A 23,376-nucleotide genomic window follows, 5' to 3' on the forward strand; every position below is an offset into this window, starting at 1 on the left:
TAAAACGGACTATCCTACCGATCCTCGACTTCRGCGATGTCATCTACAAAATAGCTTCCAATACTCTACTCAGCAAATTGGATGTAGTCTATCACAGTGCCATCCGTTTTGTTACCAAAGCGCCTTATACCACCCACCACTACGACCTGTATGCTCTAGTCGGCTGGCCCTCGCTACATATTCGTCGCCAGACCCACTGGCTCCAGGTCATCTATAAGTCTATCCTAGGTTAAGCTCCGCCTTATCTCAGCTCACTGATCACGATAACAACACCCACCCGTAGCACGCGCTCCAGCAGGTATATCTCACKGGTCATCCCCAAAGCCAACACCTGCTTTGGCCGCCTTTCCTTCCAGTTCTCTGCTGCCAGTGACTGGAACGAATTGCAAAAATCGCTGAAGCTGGAGACTTACATTTCCCTCACTAACTTTAACATCAGCTATCTGAGCAGCTAACCGGTCGCTGCAGCTGTACATAGTCCATCTGTAAATAGCCCACCCAATCCACCTACCTCATCCCCATATTGTTTTTATTTACTTTGCTGCTCTTTTGCACACCAGTATCACTACTTACACACCATCATCTGCTCATCATCATCTGCTTATCTATCACTCCAGTGTTAATCTGCTAAATTGTAATTACTTTGCTACTATGGCCTATTTATTGCCTTACCTCCTCATGCCATTTGCACACACTGTATATAGACTTTATTTTTTTCTATTGTGTTATTGATTGTACGCTTGTTTATTCCATGTGTAACTCTGTGTTGTTGTTTCTGTCGCACTGCTTTGCTTTATCTTGGCCAGGTCGCAGTTGTAAATGAGAACTTGTTCTCAACTAGCTTACCTGGTTAAATAAAGGTGAAATAAATAGAAATAAAATAAATAAATAAATATTTACCTGACATGGGCTAATTTAGTGACTGTCAGTGACTGACATAACAAGAGAAAAACTGCTGATGCCTAACTACATTTCTAAATTTCACCTTCTGTATTCTACTATTCTAACTCTCAACAGTAAATTGAGACTCCGACTGAGTTCCCGAAAAAATGTATCTGCCCACGGGCTGTCAGTTGCCTATCCCTGGTTTAGGCCAAGGTGACGGTATCCATAATCTACTGCTGCGTGCCTCATGGTTGCTAAACACGTTTATACCCCCTCTATGGTTATGGCCAAATATCAACATTGTTTATGTAATTTGCTTTACTTGCCATGTTACTTGCATGCATCCCTTTTTGAGCAAAAACGAGCAAAAATCCAAAGAGACCCAACATCACGTTGAATGTGTTTGGTTGCTGTTCCAACTTGCTCACAGAGTTATCTACAGTGACTGCACAGGTCTAACTGCTAACCAAATCCCACTTCTTTAAACAGATGTTGGCAGAATTCCTAATTTCCTTCTCATTTCTTCAGCCTGTCAATGTTCAAATGGGGAAGCAGGACAGAAAATAATCGGCAGAACATCCATTAATTCTGAATGGGGAGCAGCAGATGTGGATTTGTAGAAAAAGAAAAGGGCTGTTAGGCCTCCCCACGGCCCATCTGACCATTGTTCAGTTCCACCAAGGAGTCGGTTTATAGGGTTGCTATGACACCAATAAGACACTTTTAGAGATTTCCCCATGCAGTGCGCATGCTAATTTGAGATCAGATCAGAGCTAGTATTGTTAACAGAGATGACAGAAGCCTAATAATAAACAATACCAAACTAAGCCAAGTAAGGACTTTGCATTTATCCTACAGGTGGCAATTGCAAGATGACTAGATATTTAGAGATATTGTCATTTTATCAAAACTATTCTAAAATGTTAGAATATTTTGTACTATCGAATAAAGATTCCGTGAAATATTAAATATCAATTAATTATCAAATAATAAAATGGTTTACCAGCTTCAAACAAAGTGTGGCAATTGCCCACATTGTTTTCTATGAAATCCTTCCTGGAAGCTGTAGCCCTGAGGTTCAGGGTTCTGCCTCAAGGACTGTTTTAAATCCTTAGTAAAGAGCCCAGAAAACCCAACCAGGTGTCTTTGAGGCTTTGAGCACAAGGATAATGGACACCCTCCTAGTCAAGTGCTTTATGTTGTGTTTTTGATTCAAGTCACTTTACTGCAAAAGCCACCTAAGGGAATGAAGTCTCATGTCTTTGTGTTTAGTTTAATTGGAATTGGAAGTCACTATTAGTTATGACTGCAATGTCATAATTTGTTTGAATGTGTTTATATTTGTTAATATTTGTATTATGTCTACAGGCATGAAATAGGACATGGACCTAAACGTTCTTTGTGGCCAATAACAATTTAATGTGAAAAGTCATAGAGAAACAAAACGCTGACACAATAGTAGGTAGGTACTATGGGCTCTATTTTAGTATTCAAAATGAATGTGTTTCACACAAACCCATGAGAGTAGCACAAATGGATTTGAGGCATGTCCATTCCTTTTGGAATTTGGTGGCTTATGGTGGTGTAACACAACGCAGTTTGAATAATTGGTAAGGAATTATAGAGGCCTATCAGTCTGACTCTGAAACTTGCTGCTGGGATACATGTCTACTAACCCCTCGTAAAATGGTCATTTTAAACCACAGAAGCATCATATTATCTCTCTATCAGTAAGCTAGTCAAAGAGTCTTGTGGAAGACAAACAGAGTCACTGCAGCATGTGCATGTTGCATGATTAAAAGTGAACTGAAATACATGGAGGTATAATAGAATAACAATTTTGGCTTGGTGATATTTATTTACATAATCCATGTTTTAAATGAGGAGAAATTTGGGGCAAGGCTGGCAAACAGATGAAAGTGCAGCTTGATTAGTTGTTTAGCCAGTTTGTCTCATAACACATTTTATCACTAAAAAGGAATATTCCCAATTTGTTTGGAGGGACTCTACTGAATAATGTTGACAGGTAGATTGCATTTTTGGGGGGATTGTGCATGTAAATCATTGAATCCTACTTTTAATGTGGTCCACAAGTCATCTTATTCTTGTATGAACAGCTGATGACATTCAAATAACACTTTGAATGTCCAATAAAAAAAGCCTGATGTTAGGAAACCACCAAAGTTGTGGTAAATGGTTATGTAAATATAAACTAGTTGGTTGATGATTTTGTGGGTTGGTTCTGTATCAACAGACAAAGGAGAGGTTTGCCTGTGATGTAAACAGTATATGTGGTACCAAACCGTGTGTTAGATCCAATTTTCATCACCACACTTTCCAAAACATTGTCTCTCTCTGTGGTGGTGTGTGTGTGTGTGTGTGTGTGTGTGTGTGTGTGTGTGTGTGTGTGTGTGTGTTGTGTGTGTGTGTGTGTGTGTGTGTGTGTGTGTGTGTGTGTGTGTGTGTGTGTGTGTGTGTGTGTGTGTGTGTGTGTGTGTGTGTGTGTGTGTGTGCGTGTGTGTTGTGTGTGTGTGCGTGCATGTGAGCATGTGTGCATTACAATCATTCAATGTTTTGTCTGCATCACACATTACCAGAAACTAGTCACTTTACCATCTGGCTGCAATTTTCACATAAGCAAATCAATGAATGTGTGTGCACATACCATGTGGGAGCGCTTGTACTCACATGATTCACTTCTCATGCAGTAAATAGGAAAGGCACACAAATCCAGTCTATCTAAGAACTAGGAAATGATAGGCAAGCAACACTGAACTATGCGTGAGAGCACCAGCTGTTCCGGATGACTGTGTGATCACACTCTCCGTAGCCGATGTGAATAAGACCTTTTATAAACAGGTTAACATTCACAGACGGATTATGCCCAAAACAGACCCACAGATGATGCAATCTCTATTGCACTCCAAACTGTCAGTTTCCACCTGGACAAAAGGAACACCTGTATGAGAATGCTGTTCATAGACTACAGCTCAGCATTCAACACCATAGTGCCCTTCAAGCTCATCACAAAGCTAAGGTCCCTCCCTCTGCAACTGGATCCTGGACTTCCTGACGGACCATCCCCAGGTGGAGAGGGTAGGCAACCACACATCAGCCATACTGACCCTCAACACAGGGGCCCCACGGGGACCCTCAGAACAACAAACTGTCCCTCAACGTGGGCAAGACAAAGGAGCTTATCGTGGACTACAGGAAACAGAGGGCCGAACATGCCCCCATTTACATCGACAGGGTTGTAGTGGAGCAGGTCGAGAGCTTCAAGTTCCTCTGTGTCCACATCTCTAAGGACCTATCATGGTCCAAACACACCAACACAGTCATGAAGAGGGCACGACAACGCAGGTTCCGGCGTTATGGGCGGGCCTTAGGGGGCTTGGCCAGCCCTGCCTTACCTCCTTGCCCATCCACATAGAATGTTGATGCATCAGACAGAAAGATGCATCAATCTGTTACTGTCCAGGCAGCATCAGATACACTGGTTTCATGTAGACGGGCGCTGTTTTGCTCGCTCAGATGCTTTCTCCAATGACATAGTTTCAGCAGAGAAGTAGAAGTGAAGTGAGAGGGCTCACTCTCGACAAAATCTGTCCAGAATAAGACAATGCGTTTTTATGGGGTATTATTTGCAGACCTAAGCTTGTCGCCTGCCTTCCCGCCTTTGGTACAAATGCACCCATTTTTAGGGCGGAGACATGAGCATCTTGTTATTAAATACAGATCTCTGGTTTCAGCCTCTTGCTAATTGGAAAGGAAAGTTAGCGGGTCACAGTACAATGTTGGGATGCTGGATTCCCCTAAAGTAAATTGATGTTGCCCCAAAATTATATAATTACTCCTGTCTAAATAAAATAATTCAAAATAGTTCACCAGGGAGCAAGACATTTTAAAATAGCTGTTGATTTTTTCAAATCACAAGTGTGAAGGCCTATGCCTATTTGAGAAGCCAGCAATTTGGATAGTGCTCGTGGCAATAGGTCCAGCTGATTGAGTTGCAGCTGTCAGTGATAAGCATCTAAAATATGTGTGAAGATTATGTGTCTTGAGTATAGTTTAAAATGTTGCAATAAGAAAAAGAGGAGGGGTGTATGGCAAAGATATGGGGAGTCTGTCTCCAGAATGGATGCACACAGCTCTCCAGAATGGATGCACACAGCTCTCCAGAATGCGCTCAGTTGTCTTCCACCAATTTTTGCGTATTCATTGTTTCATTGTGTGAATTGTTTGCTCTTTGATTGCTTCTTTTTTGATCAACTCCCCATTGTATGTCGTCAGTAGGCCTAGTAAATGTACCACTAATCTCCTGTCATTTACATTTATTTCTCTTAATGCCTGTATTAATTAAAGTCATTTACCGTTCTCATTCTCAAACTGGAAACGTTGTTTGTGGAGTTTACAATCTGCTACACTTGTGAGAAAAGTTTTGGTTTAGTTCATAACCATTACGAGTTTTGTCAATTTTTTCATTGTCTTTTGTTAGGAGTGCTTCATGTGAGCAATGCATGTGTATGGTTTCTCTTTCCTGATAACGTTGAGGGAACGAGTGCGCCTGAGCACACACAGAAGTAGGCCTACCTGGTCTGCTGCGTGCAAAAGTAGGAAAGTGACAATTTGGCAATGTCTGATTTTTATAACTCACCACGTCCACCACCAATAAGCTGAGCTTCTCAGTCATTTTTTTCTTCACCTCACACAGTAATTCAACAAAGTCTGTTTTTTACATCCATTGTGAATGATAGTTCCTCAGTATTTGAAAAATCTTTTCAACACTCCCAGCCTCGATAATCACCAAGCCTCAGTGTGAAATAGCAAAATTCCATGATCTGATGATTCCATGTACACAGGGAAAACGTCCTAAAAAACAGCTGTCTGTCCCGAGCTCACTGGCATGGAAACTCAGAGGCCAGGAATAGGCTAGTTGATACAATGTTGCCAGTCCAGCTTCAGGCTGGACCCAGTTGATGATTTGATACAATGTTGCACTTCTCTAGCAATAGCTTAAGTCAACAGAGATAGAAAGTCAGTCAGACAGGCAGAGTAGAGAGATGTGTGTAATTGAAAGAACTAGCATTTTCATCAGGATATTTTCTACTGTTTTTATTGTAGGCTTTAGGCCTATGTATTTTATTTAGTTTAAGATGAAGTTATATGCTTACTGCTGCATTGGCCTATAGGCTATCCTATCTCAGAGTTCAATGTTTAGTGTATCAATGTGTTCATATGGAGTGCTTTCACCTTAGTTTCATTTGAACTTTTAGATTTTTATTCTTTTACTTCAGATTTTTGTGATTAACCAACCACGTGACAATGATTTTGAGAAATGAAAATGTTATTATTGAAATGAAACTTTTACATGAAAATGTGCATATAAAAATAATCATAACTGGCACGCAGATTGGTAGAAACGGTAGGAGAAACTGTAAGCTTCCCCAAACTTGAAACTCATGAGCTGCCTGTGGTCTTTACTATTACGGTCATAAAGAATGACCTGCAAGGGAAGGTGAAAAGATTTGGCATCAGATCTACAGCTGCACCATTGAGAGCATCTTGACTGGCTGCATCACCGCTTTGTATGGCAACTGCTCGGCATTTGACCGCAAGGTGCTTCAGAGGGTACTGCGTACGGCCCAGTACTACACTGGGGCTGAGCTACCTGCCATCCAGGACCTCTATATCAGGCGATGTCAAAGACTCCAACCACCCAAGTCATAGACTGTTCTCTCTGTTCTCATAGACTGTTCTCTAAGTCTGGGACCAAAAGTCTCCTGAACAGCTTCTACCCCAAAGCCATAAGACTGCTAAATACTTAACCAAATAGCTGCCCGGACTATCTGCATTGACCCTTTTTGCACTAACTCCTTTTGACTCTATGAACACACACTGGATTCTACACACACACTCCAGACCATACTTACACTCACACTCCAACACACAACACACACACACACCAACACACACACACCACACACACACACACACACACACACACCCACACACACACACACACACACACACACACACACACACACACACACACACACACACACACACACACACACATATAACACGTACACATATTTCCACACCCAACTCATATGCTGCTGCTTCTGTCTATAATCTATCCTGTTGCCTAGTCACTTTACCCCTACTGTCACGAACGTCGTAAAGATGAGACCAAGGCGCAGCGTGCATAGAGTTCCACATACGTTTAATAAAGAGAAACTCACTTTAACAAAAACAATAAAGAACAACGAACGAAACGTGAAGCTATACGAATAGTGCAGACAGGCAACTAAACATAGAACAGAAAACATAGAAATAAAGAAACTAGAATGCCCACCCTAGTCACACCCTGGCCTAACCAAAATAGAGAATAAAAGCCTTTCTATGGCCAGAGCGTGACACCTACCTATATGTACATATCTACCTTAATTTCCGTGTACCCCTACACATCGACTCTGTACCGGTACCACATGTACAGTACCAGTGAAAAGTTTGGACACACCTACTCATTGTTAAAAGTTAAATTGTGGAATTTCTTTCCTTCTTAATGCATTTGAACCAATCAGTTGTGTTGTGACAAGGTAGGGGTGGTATAGAGAAGATAGCCCTATTTTGTAAAAGACCAATTCCATATTATGGCAAGAACAGCTCAAATAAGCAAAGAGAAACAACAGTCTATCATTACTTTAAGATATGAAGGTCAGTCAATTCGGACAATTTCAAAAACGTTGAAAGTTTCTTCAAGTGCAGTTGCAAAAACCATCAAGTGCTATGATCAAAATGGCTCTCATGAGTACCGCCAAAAGAAATCCAGAGGATATGTCATTAGAGTTACCAGCCTCAGAAATCGGCAATTAACTGCACCTCAGATAGCAGCCCAAATAAATGCTTCACAGAGTTCAAGTAACAAACACATCTCAACATTAACTGTGAATCAGGCCGTCATGGTCGAATTTCTGCAAAGAAACCCCTACTAAAGGACACCGATAAGAAGAAGAGACTTGCTTTGTCCAAGAAACACGAGCAATGGACATTAGATGGAAATCGGTGGAAATCTGTCCTTTGGTCTGATGAGTCCAAACCGCCATGTCTTTGTGAGAGCCAGAGTAGGTGAGCGGGTGATCTCTGCATTCCCACCGTGAAGCATGGAGGAGGAGGTGTGATGATGCTTTGCTGGTGACACTGTCTGTGAATTATTTAGAATTCAAGGAACCCTTAACCAGCATGGCTACCTCAGCATTCTGCAGCAATACGCCATCCCATCAGGTTTGCACTTAGTGGGACTATAATTTGTTTTTCAACAGGACAATGAACCAAAAATAACTCCAGACTGTGTAAGATCTATTTGACCAAGAAGGAGTGTGAGTGCTGCATCAGATGACCTGGCCTCCACAATCACCTGACCTCAACCCAATTGAGATGGTTTGGGATGAGTTGAACCACAGAGTGAAGGAAAAGCAGCTGAAAAATGCTCAGCATATGTGGGAACTCCTTCAAGACTGTTGGTAAAGCTGGTTGAGAGAATGCCAAGAGTGTACAAAGCTGTCATCAAGTCAAAGGGTAGCTACTAGGAAGAATCTAAAATCTAAAATATATTTTGATTCGTTTAACACTTTTTTGGTCACAAAATGATTATGTATGTGTTATTTCATAGTTTTAATGTCTTCACTATTATTCTACAATGTAGAAAATAGTAAAAATTAAGAAAAACCCTTAATGAGTAGGTGTGTCCAAACTTTTGACTGGTACTGTATATAACCAAGCTATCATTGCTCATTGTCTATTTATTCCTCCTGTTACTATTTTTTTCTATTATTATATATTTTTTTATTGTATTCATTTTATTGTAAGTAAGGGTTTCACTGTTAGTCTACACCTGTTGTTTACGACACGTGACAATGAATATTTGATTTGATTTGAGAGGGTTTACTATGCTGCTTTTCTGATGGACTATCGTCACCATCAGGCCTTTGTTTTCGCTCAAATTCATTGTTTGATTGTTTGATTGAGTTACTTATTAGTGGTGGGGGGGTGTTGCACATTTGGGCCTATTCCATTGGTTCCATTGTGCCAGGCAGGCTCAATCGAGCATAGAAAAAAATTCATTAAATACTCTTTGAACCCCAGTCATGATCACCATAGGCTAATTAAAGAAGGGACCGGGCTGATCTCCTGTGGCCCCTCTCCCTACCCAGCACCAGCACCACCCACCCACCCAGTAAACGTTTATAACTCTCTGGCCCCAGATTGCATCTCAGATTTGAAGGATTGGCCCCCTGTTGACTCACAGCTTGATGGTGACTGCCTGGCTCTGTGTGTTTGCTGTGTCTCAATTTCTCTAGCACTTTTTTTCTCTCAGGATCCGACACCACATCAACCAATGCCAAGGTAGCTAGCGACACACCAAAGKAAAATGGCTTTATTTCAGTGATCACTATATTGGTGATACATTGTGAATGCATTTACAAGAGCCCTTAATATGTACTCTTTACTGTTTTTAAGTCTAATGAATGAGTATGCTTTTTCATTTTCCGAATGGAAAGACAGAAAATGGATCTCACATCCCATGCAGCCAGTCCATTCATGTTTTACTATTGGCTTGTAAATATAGACTCATAAATAATCTGTGGTCAATCATCCACTGGAGGTGAGAAGTAGGCACAGCAGGGAACCCTCCATACATTCAGTAAGTCCTTGTTCCCTCAACACTTTATTGTTTGTTGATGGAAGCAGTTGTCATAGTCGTGCAATAACAAAAGCCTGACTATTAGTGTGTTTTTCTCTGGACAGGAACCTGGTGGGCAATTCTCCATTAAATTACAGCCATGTGTGGGATCCTGCGCTGATCACTCTCCCCCACCTAGCCCCCTCCTCCTGTTCCCTCCATCRCACAGTCACACTACCGACACACATTCACACACTCATGGGTGAGCTAGGTGGATACATGACTACTACCAACACTGTAAATAAAAAGATAACAAATCACAAAGCTCTTTTCCTTCTTTCACACGTGATATGACCTCAACCACTGAGAGAAAAGTGTGTCATAAAGTTTGTAGTTTCTCACTGTCCACACCCACTTACAATACTCAGACAGACAACTCAAAAGACAAAAGCCCAAGAGGTTACTGCTGAGTTGTTTGTGGAATGCTGTGGCACATACTTTCCTCTTGGAGCCCAACCCCCACATCCACCTCCCATTCAGTGGTGTGAGACAAATAAGCAGTCATCTTGTTATCTTTGAAGACTCACATCTCTATCTGAAGGCCTGTGTAAATTGCACTTCCTGTGTGGGACTCAGTTCACATCATGTTTCACCCAGGTGTTGGAACCATGTCTGCATTTATTAAGTAGTTAACTATGCTATTGATCTAAAATGTTCCTTGTATTATGAATGTGTTGTATAACTCTTTGAAACTAGTCTTCCTTAGACCAGTGTTTCCCAAACACGGTCTTCAATGACGTGAAGAACAATACTATTCCACTGAGAAATACAGTGGTTCTATTCAACAAATTCATACTTGAAACTATTTGGAAATCATTTAGAGTTCCCTCCATGACTCACAACAATGACATAGCACTGTTTTTTCAAACAATAGACAACATCCGAGCTTCAACTTGTGAAACCTTCCAAAACCCCATGCCTTTACACCTCAATGCCCTCAATCTCGATTCTGAAGTTGGACAACAAAATAACAAAATAGGCCTACATGTGTTAAGGGAAAGGGAAAAGTTACAAAGGGTGTTTTCTGATCGATTGAAAATAACCTAACACTATGGATCGGTTGATGACAGCCTTTGAATTTGCTGGATGGCACTTTTTTAAATATTTGTATTTATTTCACCTTTATTTAACCAGGTAGGCCAGTTGAGAACAAGTTCTCATTTACAACTGCGACCTGGCCAAGATAAAGCAAAGCAGTGCGACAAAAACAACAACACAGAGTTACACATGGGATAAACAAACGTACAGTCAATAACATAATAGAAAATCTGTATGCAGTGGGTGCAAATTAAGTAAGGAGTCAAGGCAATAAATAGGCCATAGTGGCGAAGTAATTATGATTTAGCAATTAACACTGGAGGGATAGATGTGCAGATGTGCAAGTAGAAATACTGGTGTGCAAAAGAGCAAAAAAWATATATATATATATGGGGATGAGGTAGGTAGTTGATTTGATGGACTATTTAGAGACGGGCTGTGTACAGCTGCAGCGATCGGTAAGCTGCTCTGACAGCTGATGCTTGAAGTTATAATAAGGGAGATATAAGTCTCCAACTTCAGCGATTTTTGCAATTCGTTCCAGTCATTGGCAGCAGAGAACTGGAAGGAAAGGCGGCCAAAGTAGGTGTTGGCTTTGGGGATGACCAGTGAAATATACCTACTGGAGCGCGTGCTACGGGTGGGTGTTGCTTTGGTGACCAGTGAGCTGAGATAATGAGGTGTTGCACTATGTGTATAGATGGTTACTCAATCATGGAGAACAGTCTTTCTTCAACATTGCCCGTCCGTTTCATGGAAATCAATTTTTGCATGTAAACTGTTGTTCTCTCCTTTGTGTGTTCTTAAAGGAAAACTCCACCTAAAAACAATAATTTGGTATTTGTTTCATTAGTCCTTTGGGACTATGTCAACAATGGACTAATGAAACAAATATCAAAAGATAGTTTTTGGGCAGAGTTTTCCTTTAATGATGTTATTTATGTTTCTTGTGGGGAGGAAGGATTTCAGATGCAACCAAAGAAGGTACACCAAGAAAGGAGAAAATAATCAAAATAAGATCTGGGAAAACACTCAAAACGGCAATAAGAAAATCTGAAGATCGCCTGTGTAGTTTCCGGGCACAGCTCCAGGAATCTACGCATAACTGGTGAAATGGTCAGAGGATCCTGGTAACTATGGATATCTCAGTATTTCACACAAGGTCACTCCTCAGGAGAATGCTACTTTTCTTCATTTTTCTACACAATAATAAACTGCCATTTGACAGGCAACTTTCTGCATTCAATCACTCATCAAAGTATGTGATTAGAGTGCAGGAACTATGGACACAAAGAGACAATTTATTTAAAGCAATTTATAAAGCAGGCTCCTAGATTAACATTTTGATTATAAAGTTGGATTTTTTAAATACCACAGATACATCAACAAATGTATGGGCATACGTCAATAACACCCTATTGTACCTCAAGTAAACACGCTTTATTACAATACAAAATGAAGATGAATTACAAGTAATGCATTGTTTCCTAACATAAGGAAACATAAGAGGAGACATTCTTTACTTGGTTCACCTCTTGATGAAACCGTTTACAGTAACAAAACTGTCATGTGGTCAAAGAATAATCATTAAAGTCATTTCAGTAGATGTATTTATTTTCGCTCTCATTATTTTGTATATCCTAGTCAAATAAGTACATCAAATATTGAGCTAAAGAAAGTTTTACTTTTCTTATGGTGTTGATGCTTCCAGTGCTTACAGTTGAGAGCAATGCAATGCCTTAGTGATGCATGTTTATTGTTAAATTCATAATGAAATGTGGTATTTTTTGTTAGCGTCCCTTTGGTTCCCACCATTTCAGATTTATGGCACAAAAGCCAACAGTTTGAATTGTTTCATTTGAACGCAACAGAAACAGAGTGTATTCAAGCATAGTTTTCTTATTGGGGCTATAAAGCGTCTAGACAACACTCCCTTCTTTTTCACCTTCAGTCAGTCCCTAAGTAAAATACTTTTGTTTTTCTGGATATACCTGTATGGACTTATCTTTGTCTCTCAGTCATCGACAAAGACTTTTTTTTTTATCCCGTTCATCAGACAGTTGTTACAGAAAAAGCAAATAACCATAGACTTAGTGAATTTCTATGGTCTCCCTCAAATTCAAATTTCACTCAAATTAACATGTTATTTACTGTAAATCAACTTTACTATCCTTTAAGGAAAAATGCATTGCTTTGGATGTAAAATGAACCTATTTCTCTCTGCCGTGGCTAAAGTTTGTATGTGCCTTTTAGCTGTTTGATTTGTTGTCATCTTTCTACTGAATGGAATCAATTCCATGTCCATAGTGCATGGAAACCTTGAACACCTCCCACCATACACAACGATATGGAGGGTAATGGGGTGGTCTGGAATCTGGGACAGAGTTACTTACTCATGTTCTTACTTATTTAAGCATTTTTGCTTTGAATACCCCCATTTTATTTTAGAGCAGTCCCCTTTTTGTGATGATGGCTGACAGTGGAAAGGGGGTTTGAGTAGGTAAAATAGGTTGGCCTATCCTTTTATGAGTTCAGTGGGCAATACATTCTTTACCACCTTGACAATTTACCAGAACTCACATGGTCTAATGACAAACAGAAATATGTTAATTTTACATCCAAAGCTATGCATTTTTCCTTGAAGGATAATAAAGTTGAATTACAGTAAATAACGTGTAAATCAGAGTGAATCTTGAATTTGAGGGAGACCATAGACATTTCCAGTCAATGGTTATTTGTTGTTGGAAGGAGCTTCAAGGATTGCAGCTCTGACAATGTGTTTGAGTTTTTGAAAAAGGATTGTAGATCACATGTATTTTTTTACCATCTGGATCACAGGAGGTTGGTGGCACCTTAATTAAGGAGGACGGGCTCGTGGTTTATGGCTGGAGCGGAATTAGTGGAATGGTATCAAACATGGTTTCTATGTTCTATGTTAGCGCTGTTCCAGACATTATTATGAGCCGTCCTCCCCTCAGCTGCCTGATCTGGATATCCTCTCATTGGATTGTACATCTATCTATATGCTATCTGAATTGTGGCACTGAACTGACATATGGCACACAAACAAAGTATATGCTGCTCAAAGACTTCTCCCAAAAATTCTGTACATTATAGCATTTTAGTCATCATAGCAGTATGGTTCACCACACCTACAATGATATTACAGTCTCTGGATAGTAGGGGTCTTGACCCTGACTATTATGATGGAAAGTCAGAGTGATTGGACTATGGGCCAAAGGTGTCTCTCTTGAGGAAGAGTCTGTTGTCTGTCTGTACTTCTCTTGCATGTGATTTAAACCAATTTTAATGATTTGAATAATGATAAGAACTATATTTTCAGTAACCAGAAATACTTTCCCTAAAGTTATTGGTATTTTTTATTTTATTTAACCTTTATTTAACTAGGCAAGTCAGTTAAGAACAAATTCTTATTTACATTGACAGCCTACCTCAGCCAAACCCTAACCCGGACGACGCTGTGCCAATTCTGCGCCGCCCTATGGGACTCCCAATCACGGGCGTTTGTGATACAGCCTGGAATCGAACCAGGGTCTGTAGTGACGCCTCTAGCACTGAGATGCAGTGCCTTCTTGAACTGCACTGTTGATTAAGGGCTTGTAAGTAAGCATTTCACGGTAAGGTCTACACTTGTTGTATTCGGCGCATGTGACAAATAAAGATTGATTTGATTTTCATTTAGACCGCTGCGCCACTCGGGAGCCCATTGGAGTAATTGGTAAATCAATGAAAATAAATGATAATGTTAATACTTTAACGAATGATCTTAATACATTTTTTGGGGGACATTTTCACAATAATTTTATATTTAGCTCAACTAGATCACATCGCAAAGGATAGCTTGCAGGGTTAATGGATCCGAAATAATATATTTGACTGCATGTTGGAAGAAAAGGACAGATTAATATGAACCAACATGTCTGCATGGGAATAATAAAAAAAAAATGTTCTACATKATGAAATATACTCTTCTAATGAGTACTCTAAACAAACTTTTGGAGTTGAATGATATTATTATGATTACCCAAGTGACAATAGTTCCATAGATAAAGTATGGCAGATAAGGTAGGTTTAGATCTGTTTAGATCTGTATCTCCTGTACCTCCCTCCCTCCCTCCCTCCATCACCTTCTATCTACTAGTATCGCATCTCACGCCCCCTTATGGCACTGCTTTTCTCATCAATGGGCCCTATTTGAATAATGTGTAAGCACTTGGACTGGAGCCAATCAGCTGTCAGAGGACCATGATACATCGCAATGCATTATTGATACTAATAATTACGTTGACATGCGCATTTCTACTTGAGGAGCTAATTTTACAACACGAAGAATTTGTAAAGAAGGAAAGAAAATTGTGTTACTGTTTGTTCCCGATGTTTGCACCATGTCGAGGCGCAAGCAAGCTAAACCACAGCAAATTAATTCCGGTGAGCCCGGTTCGTCAGAAAAGGGTGAGTTTTTGTACTGATAAAGTACTTTTAGAAAGAGTCGCGCGGGGTTATATTTATACAATGTTGCAAGATATCAACATTCTAATTGGAAAGTGATACATTGTTTCTCTTCGCACGTTGACCTGGCTGGATCATGACCCTTGGAACCGACCACGCTTTTTCATGAATAAACCTATGAGTTTGTTTAAGTTCTCAACTCTTTTTGTTTTGTTTGTTTATTGCAAAAATAGACTACATATGAGTTTCTTAATTGCAAACGTTTGACCAATTTGATGAATCGATTTCGTTTTTGTCAGTGAACCAGAAGTCACTCTAAACGACATTGCCTTTTAACTTTTCTTTAACTTCAGTTGATTTTCCTAAATGTTACCTATGGAATACGAAACAGGAATATCTGGCTGAATATCACTAACGTGATTATTGTAGTAGGATATGCGTATCTGGTTGTTTGGTTATCTTTAAAAAAAAAATGTTTTATGTAGGCCTAATTTAACTATCTATTTAGGGCATTCGTTTTAGATATTATTGCATGTGGTGTCTGAATAGCCTACTAATATACTTGCTCTGTAGGTAGCTTTACATCATTAGGTAGGTGTATATGGAATATTTTATGTAGTGTGTTATGTGGCTTTTTTTTATAAAGGTGTCGGACAGTATGAAATGTGACTCGGGAGTAAGTTGACCTGAAAGCAATAAATCCCCCAGTTTAAGGCATAACTGTTTTCTTTCCTACATATGTGGGGGATGGACGGACCCGTASTGGTCGATTTGTAGGCAAGGGCTGGGGGTGCGGTTTGTGTTGCTATAGTAATGAACATCACCTTTTATGAATGATTATCGCCTACTAATGCAACTTACACGTAGACCGCTTTGAGTGGGAGAGTGCATGTGTTCTTTGATCAGAGAATAGCTATATGTTCTGTTTGATACAATGTATCAACGTACTCTCATTTTAACTGGCAACCCCTGTGTGGTTTCACCTCGTGCCATATTGAACTATAAGACCAGGTGATCTGATAGAATTTATGCGCCACCAAGTGGTCATATGATTAGAGGGACACGTTGTGAAGTCAATATTTTCTGATCTTTGTTTTGTTTGAAATAATTTCATATCCCGATTTAAATCGAAATAGTTTTTTTCTTCAAACTTGTTTTTCCCCCATTTTGCGGGTTGTTGAGGGTTCATTGCTGCTTGTAATAATCGACCCATTTTGCATAGTGATTGATAAGGTAACGTTCTCCTCCCGCTGCATACTGCGTTATTATGCACTGCAACATTGGCAACTTCTTTGACAATGAACGGATTCTGAATAGTCTACCTACAATGCCATTTGCAACTTTCACCCTCCCCACTGAGCGATTAGCAAATCCAGCAACAATTGCGTTGGAAGAATGCAGACAGGCGGTCTACACCCCCTCGCCCTTCCCCTCCCTCTCAGTCGAGTACATTAGCATTTGAGTATGCGACTGGTTGTTAAATTGCCTCGGGTGGGCAGACACACTTAAAGTTATCACTTTAGGATTGATACCGGTTCACGTGTTCCATTTTCCTAGAAGTTGCTCGAATTTACACTGCATGTAAATGAGATGTTGAAATGCGGGCGATATCCCCTGATCTTTTCTGGGTGTGAAAGTTCAAGACAATTCAACTGGTGTGAAGACATTGTCCTGACTGGGCATAAGCATATGTCATTTATATAGAATTAGTTGTGAATTACATTTAAGTGTCGGTTATGTAGACTATATTGTTTAATAGTTCACACCTCACCTGCCCCTGTATCAGTGCGTTAGCGATGTCGACAATGAGTGAAACTATGACGTGTCTCTTCTCTAACGCTGAAAACAGATTCTGGGGCAGTTCATACCTTACTTCCGATACTTTCATTATTGTGGCAAATTCGGGCTGGTTATTACAGGCCCCCACAATATGATATGGGTTCACATGTTGGCCAATCCTTATAATGAAGTATAATTGCTATAGGAATGCATTTCAGTTTCTACATCCAAATTAGGTTGCCCCTGTTTTTGTCTCAAGCCAGATGTTGCCCTCTGCTGGGCCAGTTGTGCACTGAGCCCAAATTGCACTAAACCCTCATGTTCGCAATGCATTGACTGGAAATCTGATGAAATGCTTTTCATAAATGTAAAACTTTGATTCAAGCTTTGCCCACCAAAAGCACAGCATTTCTATTGTAGATGAGGCCCATTAGTTATTGCAGTATTTGAATGCAACCTTTAGTATATTTAAAATGCATTTGTGTGTGACTGAAATTAAAGTATATAAATAATTGATTGAATTTAAATTATATGCAGATATACAGACTTTAAATTATATACAGACTGTAAGACTTAAATTATATTCAGACTAATGAATTTATACCTTGACTTTAGTTGGTTGTTATTTAATGGTTTTAACCTGAGATTTCCCTACTTATTTTCATTACAGGGGTTCTACAAGATGGTCAAACTGAAGAGGTTGGAAATGAGGCGAAGAGGTTTCGAATGGACACAGCAAAGGTCTGCACCAAATGCTGTGCTGAATTCTTCAATGAGGCTGAATTTCTCGAACATCAGAATAATTGCACTAAAAGTCACAAGGCAGTCATCATGAAAGATGGCGAGGGGAGAGAAGTACCAGAAGAGGTGTCACAAGGAGACTCCCCTGGTGACTTCCAGAATGACCACAGGGACTGCCAGCCCAGAAGTAATTCTCTATCAAAGTCCAATGCAGAGTCTATGGAAAGGATGGATGACGAGGAAGAACCTAAAATAAACGGTGCGGAACAACCACCCAAACAAGACCAGGTAGAGATGTCTGACAATCCCAGGCCTGAAATGAGTAACCATCAGAGCCAGACCTCATCCAAACTCCAAGATTCAAATGTCATCTTGGAGTCCATGCCTGGCACCAAAGTGGCCGTCACTCAGCATTCATCGAACGTTGGTTTGAACAACCGAAGGTCTGCACAGACCTCCCAGGAGGCCTTGCAAGCTATCCCCATGATCCTGGAACAGCTGGTGGCTCTCCAGCAGCAGCAGATCCAACAGATCCATCTGACTGAGCAGATCCGTATCCAGGTGGCCATGATGGCTCCACAGAGCCTCCACTCGGCCAAAGGGGCATCAGTTGACCCTCTTAAAGCCCTAGGAGCTCACCTCTCCCAGCAGCTCTCTGCTGCAGCAGCCCTGATCAGTAAGAGGACTAGCCGCCAGAGTCTCTCGATAGAGTCCCTCAAACAGGGCAAACTACCCCAGTCCAACAGCAACCCCGCCTCACTGGCTGGAGGACTGGGGCCAATGCCCTCCAAAGCCGATATGTTGAAGGGGCTCCCAGACCTGGCCAACCACCTACCAGTGTTACTGCCTCAATCACCAGGCTACAAGGCCTTTCAAAGTCCCTTCACTGGCCTCTCGTCAGAGATGGATCCCTCTAAGAAAGTAAAGAGCAAGATCCCAAACATGCCTGAGTCTAAAAACGGGTCTGGTGGCGACAGCATGTACAAGCATAAGTGCAAGTACTGTGGAAAAACCTTTGGTAACGACAGCGGGCTCCAGATCCATTTGCGCTCGCACACTGGAGAAAGACCATTTAAATGTAACATCTGCGGAAACCGCTTCACAACCAAAGGAAACCTTAAAGTGCATTTCCAGAGACACAAGGAGAAGTACCCTCACATCAGGATGAACCCACACCCTGTGCCAGAACACCTTGACAACATTCCCACCAGCAGCGGCATCCCGTATGGCATGTCAATGCCGATTGAAGAATCCAACATGGTGGACATGAAGCCAATGCTTGGCATCCCATCTCCAGGTTTCCACCCATCAGCACCTCAGGGATTCAAGCCTTCGTTTGAAGGTTTCAGGAGCGACCGGTTCTCCCAAAGACCGGCTTCATCTGGAAGTGACGGAGCATCAATTTCCTCAAACGTGTTCAATCACGAAATGGGCTCTGATCAGCACCACCAGGTATCTAATGAGCTAATGGGAGCGCTGCATCACATGAACAGCAAAGACCCTCCCAGCGACCACGAAGGCTCTGAAACAGCCAAATTACAGCAGATGGTGGATGGGCTGGAGAAGAGGACCAATGACCCAAACGAGTGCTACATCTGCCACCGAGTGCTCAGCTGCCAAAGCTCCCTGAAGATGCATTACCGTACACACACGGGTGAGCGGCCCTACAAGTGTAAGATCTGCGGCCGTGCCTTCTCCACCAAGGGCAACCTCAAAGCTCATTACAGTGTCCATCGGGCCAACACGCCCCTCAAGATGCAACACTCCTGCCCCATCTGCCAGAAGAAGTTCACCAATGCTGTGGTTCTCCAGCAGCACATCCGCATGCACATGGGAGGCCAGATTCCCAACACCCCCATGCCAGAGACTCAGTTAGAGGCCTCTGAAGAAATGAACTCCCCTCTGCCTGACGAGAAGTCCATGGACTTCAACGGCTTTGAGAGCATGGAAGACCAATACACAGAGCTTGACTCTCAGGAGAAGCCAAGCAAAACTTCAGATTCTCTCCCACCATCTGTGTCTGAGGAACCGCACCAACCCCATCAGGCCCCTCCATCCTCTGTGTTCTCCAGCATAGCGGCACTGGAGAACCACATGAAGAACCTCACCTCATCTCTCAACCTGCAGCGCCAAAGCAGCACCGCTTCAGAGAGCGATGGAGTGCCGCCCAAAGAGTCCACCTCAGCCTCCGAGGGCCTCCGGGAGCAAGAGTACCAGAGCGGCCGCAGCCCCACCGTCTCAGACTCTGTCTCCTTCCACTCCTCATCCCCAGTCAACAGCCATGTGGGCAGCAGCAAGTCAAAGTCCCCCGAGTTAGCCTTCCCTGAGGATTACACCCGGAACAGGCCTAGACCAGACTCTGACGGCGGCTCTCAGGATGCCAGTGAGTCCAATGGCGCTCTGGACCTGACGGCACCCAGCTTCACTCCAAAAACCATAAAAGAAGAGCCTGGCCTGTACTTCACTAATGGAGAGTATGGTAAGTGTTTAAACAACTTTGTTTCGAATGTGCTGTTATAAATCAATGGCATTCTCTTTAGGGTTTTAAGTGTAGGTTGACTGGGAGTAATCTGGGAGTATTGTTTATTAACTGGAATCTTCTCCTTCTCAACAGCTCCCAGCCATTTGCCTCCTTTCATGAGGGTACCCTCCAGTCTGGTCCAACTGGAGATGCAGATTCCCCCAGAGAGCTCCATGGGCATGAGCTCTCTATTTGGCTCCCAGATGCCCCAGGGAGCAGGAGGGCAGCCACGGGACAGCTCAAGTGCTCCCCGTAGATCCAGCAAGCAGCACCTGTGTAACTCCTGTGGCAAAAACTTCTCCTCTGCCAGTGCCCTGCAGATCCATGAGAGGACCCACACTGGAGAGAAGCCCTTCGGCTGCACCGTCTGTGGCAGGGCCTTCACCACTAGAGGCAACCTAAAGGTAAGGTTCTTTCATAGAAGAGAAATGCTATAAAAGCCTTCATCTTTCATAGACTCTGTGGTCTGGTATGATACTTTTGTAATGTATATGTAACAAAAAGGAGGTATTTTTAAGTAGTTTTCTGTAGTAATCCATTCTGGATCACGCTTTTATGAACATTTGCACTTTTTCTTGATTTGTATTATAATATGTATATTTGTTTTAGGTGCATGTTACAACTCACATGTGGAACAGCTCTGTGAGGCGTGGCCAGCGCCTCTCTCTGGACAACCCCATGGCCCTGATGGCCATGAGCTCAGAGTCTGGCAACGTTATGCCACCTCCCAAGGAACTGGATCCTCAGCCAATGAACTTCGACCAGTCTCTGTGGAACCAGTATGCTGCTGCTTTCACCAACGGCTTGTCCATGAAGACTAACGAGATCTCTGTGATCCAAAATGGTGGTATGCCTGGTAGCCTGGCCGGTGGTCCTCTGTTCCGCTCGACTGGAGGCCTGATGGAAATGGATGGGTCCCACTCTGGCCTGCCTGCCACCATGGCAGAGATTGAGAAGAATGGCTCAGAGAGCGTGGCCAAATCTCAGTTCCCACATTTCATGGAGGAAGGGAAAATTGCAGTGAACTAGTTTTGAAATGGAAGAAGGCAGTTTTATCTGTTCATTTTTCCCCCATTGATTGTGTGCAGATTTGAATGTTCATAGTAGCAATGTTGGCTAAAATTTGCCACTATGTCCAGGTACAATATACATGTGCTATTCCAACACTTTTAGGAGATAGTCCTTAACCCTTGCTGAACATTTCTGTTTTTTGCAAAGCCTATTTGGAACTCTCAGTAAATTAAATGATGCAGCTCTTCCATAACCTTTCATTTGAACAATTCATCCCTTAAAAGTGTTATATTTAGTTGAACTAGATATAACTACTGTAGTTGTATTTACTGTTTTTGTTTTATTTTTTTCTCTCAATATATGCGGGTATTTCTGTGAGGCACCTTTTTAGTCTTGTTTCCAGAAGTTGAATGTCTGGCTTACCTGAAACTGCTTTGATTCAGAATGTCTCCCTCCCTGATGGAAGATCCTGTACTTTGAATGATTTTGTCTAGTGTTAGAAAATCTTCAGTTTATGACTGTGTACACCATTGTTTTCGTGCAGATACACAAGTAGTTATTCTGATTCCTCTGCACAGTACATAACTATTTGGCACTCCTCCTATTGTGTGCAATACATTTTTAGGAAGTTTATGTAATGGCCAACAATTTCTCCCGATGTTTGAGGGAATTGTTTGGAGATGCTCTGAGGTGGTCTACTGAGAGCGTTCTGGCAGGTGTCATGTACTTTTGTTTGATCCAGATAGGCCTACTGATTTGCTCAGTTGTCCATTTTGGAGGTTAATCATTTTTCCAGATACGTTACACATGTTGAGACAGTCATTTCTTTGCCTTTCTCTCTAAAACTGAACCTCATACCAAGTGCCTAGCTAGAATTGGAATTGTTGCTCTATTGTCTTTTTTTTTTAAGCACCACAAGATTGTAATGGTTCTTTTTGTCTGTTTTGACTGATACTGTTTGTCCATGTAGCATACTGTGCTGTTTCTGGAAGTGCTTTTTTCCCCCACTCACATTTGACAAAGATCTGTTCATTATTGTTTTGTTATTTTTGCTTCCATTAACCTTTGTCGACCAGCAGAGCTTCTGTGTCTTTCGGTGGGTTGTTTTCTGAAGGATATGGGTGTGTTTTAAATGACACGGTATTCCCATGTGCACTACTTTTGCACTGGCTGAAGGTAGTGCACCATATATGTGTAATATGATGCAATTTGGGGGACAACCATATAAAGCAGAATTCTCTCAATCATACCTGCACTTTAAATTTCTTCACATTTTGGTAAGCTTATAATTTTGATGGCTACATTTCAAAACTTTGTTTACCTTGGTGGTCATATTAGGGAAGGCACATCACTGATTTGTCATCTTTTCTTACTTTGTTTGAGGACTTGGAAATGTTGACTTCAGAATTTGACTCAATATTTCACTCAATTGCTACCCTTGTTAAGTGACATATTTCAATACTTCTCTCCATTGATTGAACGTGCAAATCTACTAAACATTCTTTTATCAACTGTTGAATCTTAAACTTTGTTAATTTATATCGCGTGTCATGCCAGAGCTACCTCATTTACATATTTGTTTTTCCTCCACCTACCTTCAAAGGTATATTCACTCTGATACATTCTGAGTAAGCAATGATATGCTTTCATTCCTCTCTACAGAGTTGTAAGTAATGAATGTATCACTGGACTCTTTGCACAACTCAATGCGCAGATGAACTCTAGAATACTGTTGTACATTCCCCATTTAAAATGCATTTACCAAGTTGTGCCTTGTTTATAAAATCTAATCATGTCAGAACTGCTTTGATGTTGTCTCTACAATTTAAGAAATGTTGAGCCTGTTTAGGCTTGTTTACAATGTAAATGTCTTATTTCCTTTTGTTTCCTTGTCACCTAAATGTTACTTTCTGGTCTTGTGAAAATAAAAATCAGGGTGACTTTTCCAACTTTGGTTTGCGTTCTGTTTTCTGTCCCCATGCCATGAATTATTCTGAACCATGTGATGTTGCAGTTTTGATTTCATTGTATGAAGTTAATCTCTTTAGTTCTGTCTATGAAGAGTTCGTTACAGTCCTGACAAAATTGTATCTGTTCTGTCAGGGCATGCACTTTGTGGATTACGTGGGTCTGTTCTTGCTACTTTTCTTTGATTTGCATCGTGCACACCCCTGATTTCCATCTC

At 41.4% G+C, this 23,376-nt stretch overlaps 1 protein-coding gene across 1 annotated transcript; it reads left to right on the forward strand.

Moving 5' to 3' along the window:
• The first annotated feature begins 14,908 nt into the window (after positions 1-14,908).
• On the forward strand, positions 14,909-23,145 carry LOC111966752 (sal-like protein 4). Its single transcript, XM_023991657.2, has 4 exons — positions 14,909-15,142; positions 17,589-20,138; positions 20,274-20,584; positions 20,790-23,145. The coding sequence occupies exons 1-4, from the start codon at positions 15,076-15,078 to the stop codon at positions 21,207-21,209; spliced, it is 3,348 nt and encodes a 1,115-aa protein (XP_023847425.1). The 5' UTR covers positions 14,909-15,075; the 3' UTR covers positions 21,210-23,145.
• The last annotated feature ends 231 nt before the right edge of the window (positions 23,146-23,376 follow it).

Source organism: Salvelinus sp. IW2-2015, linkage group LG7 (assembly GCF_002910315.2).
Source record: "Salvelinus sp. IW2-2015 linkage group LG7, ASM291031v2, whole genome shotgun sequence".
Lineage (NCBI taxonomy): Eukaryota > Metazoa > Chordata > Actinopteri > Salmoniformes > Salmonidae > Salvelinus > Salvelinus sp. IW2-2015.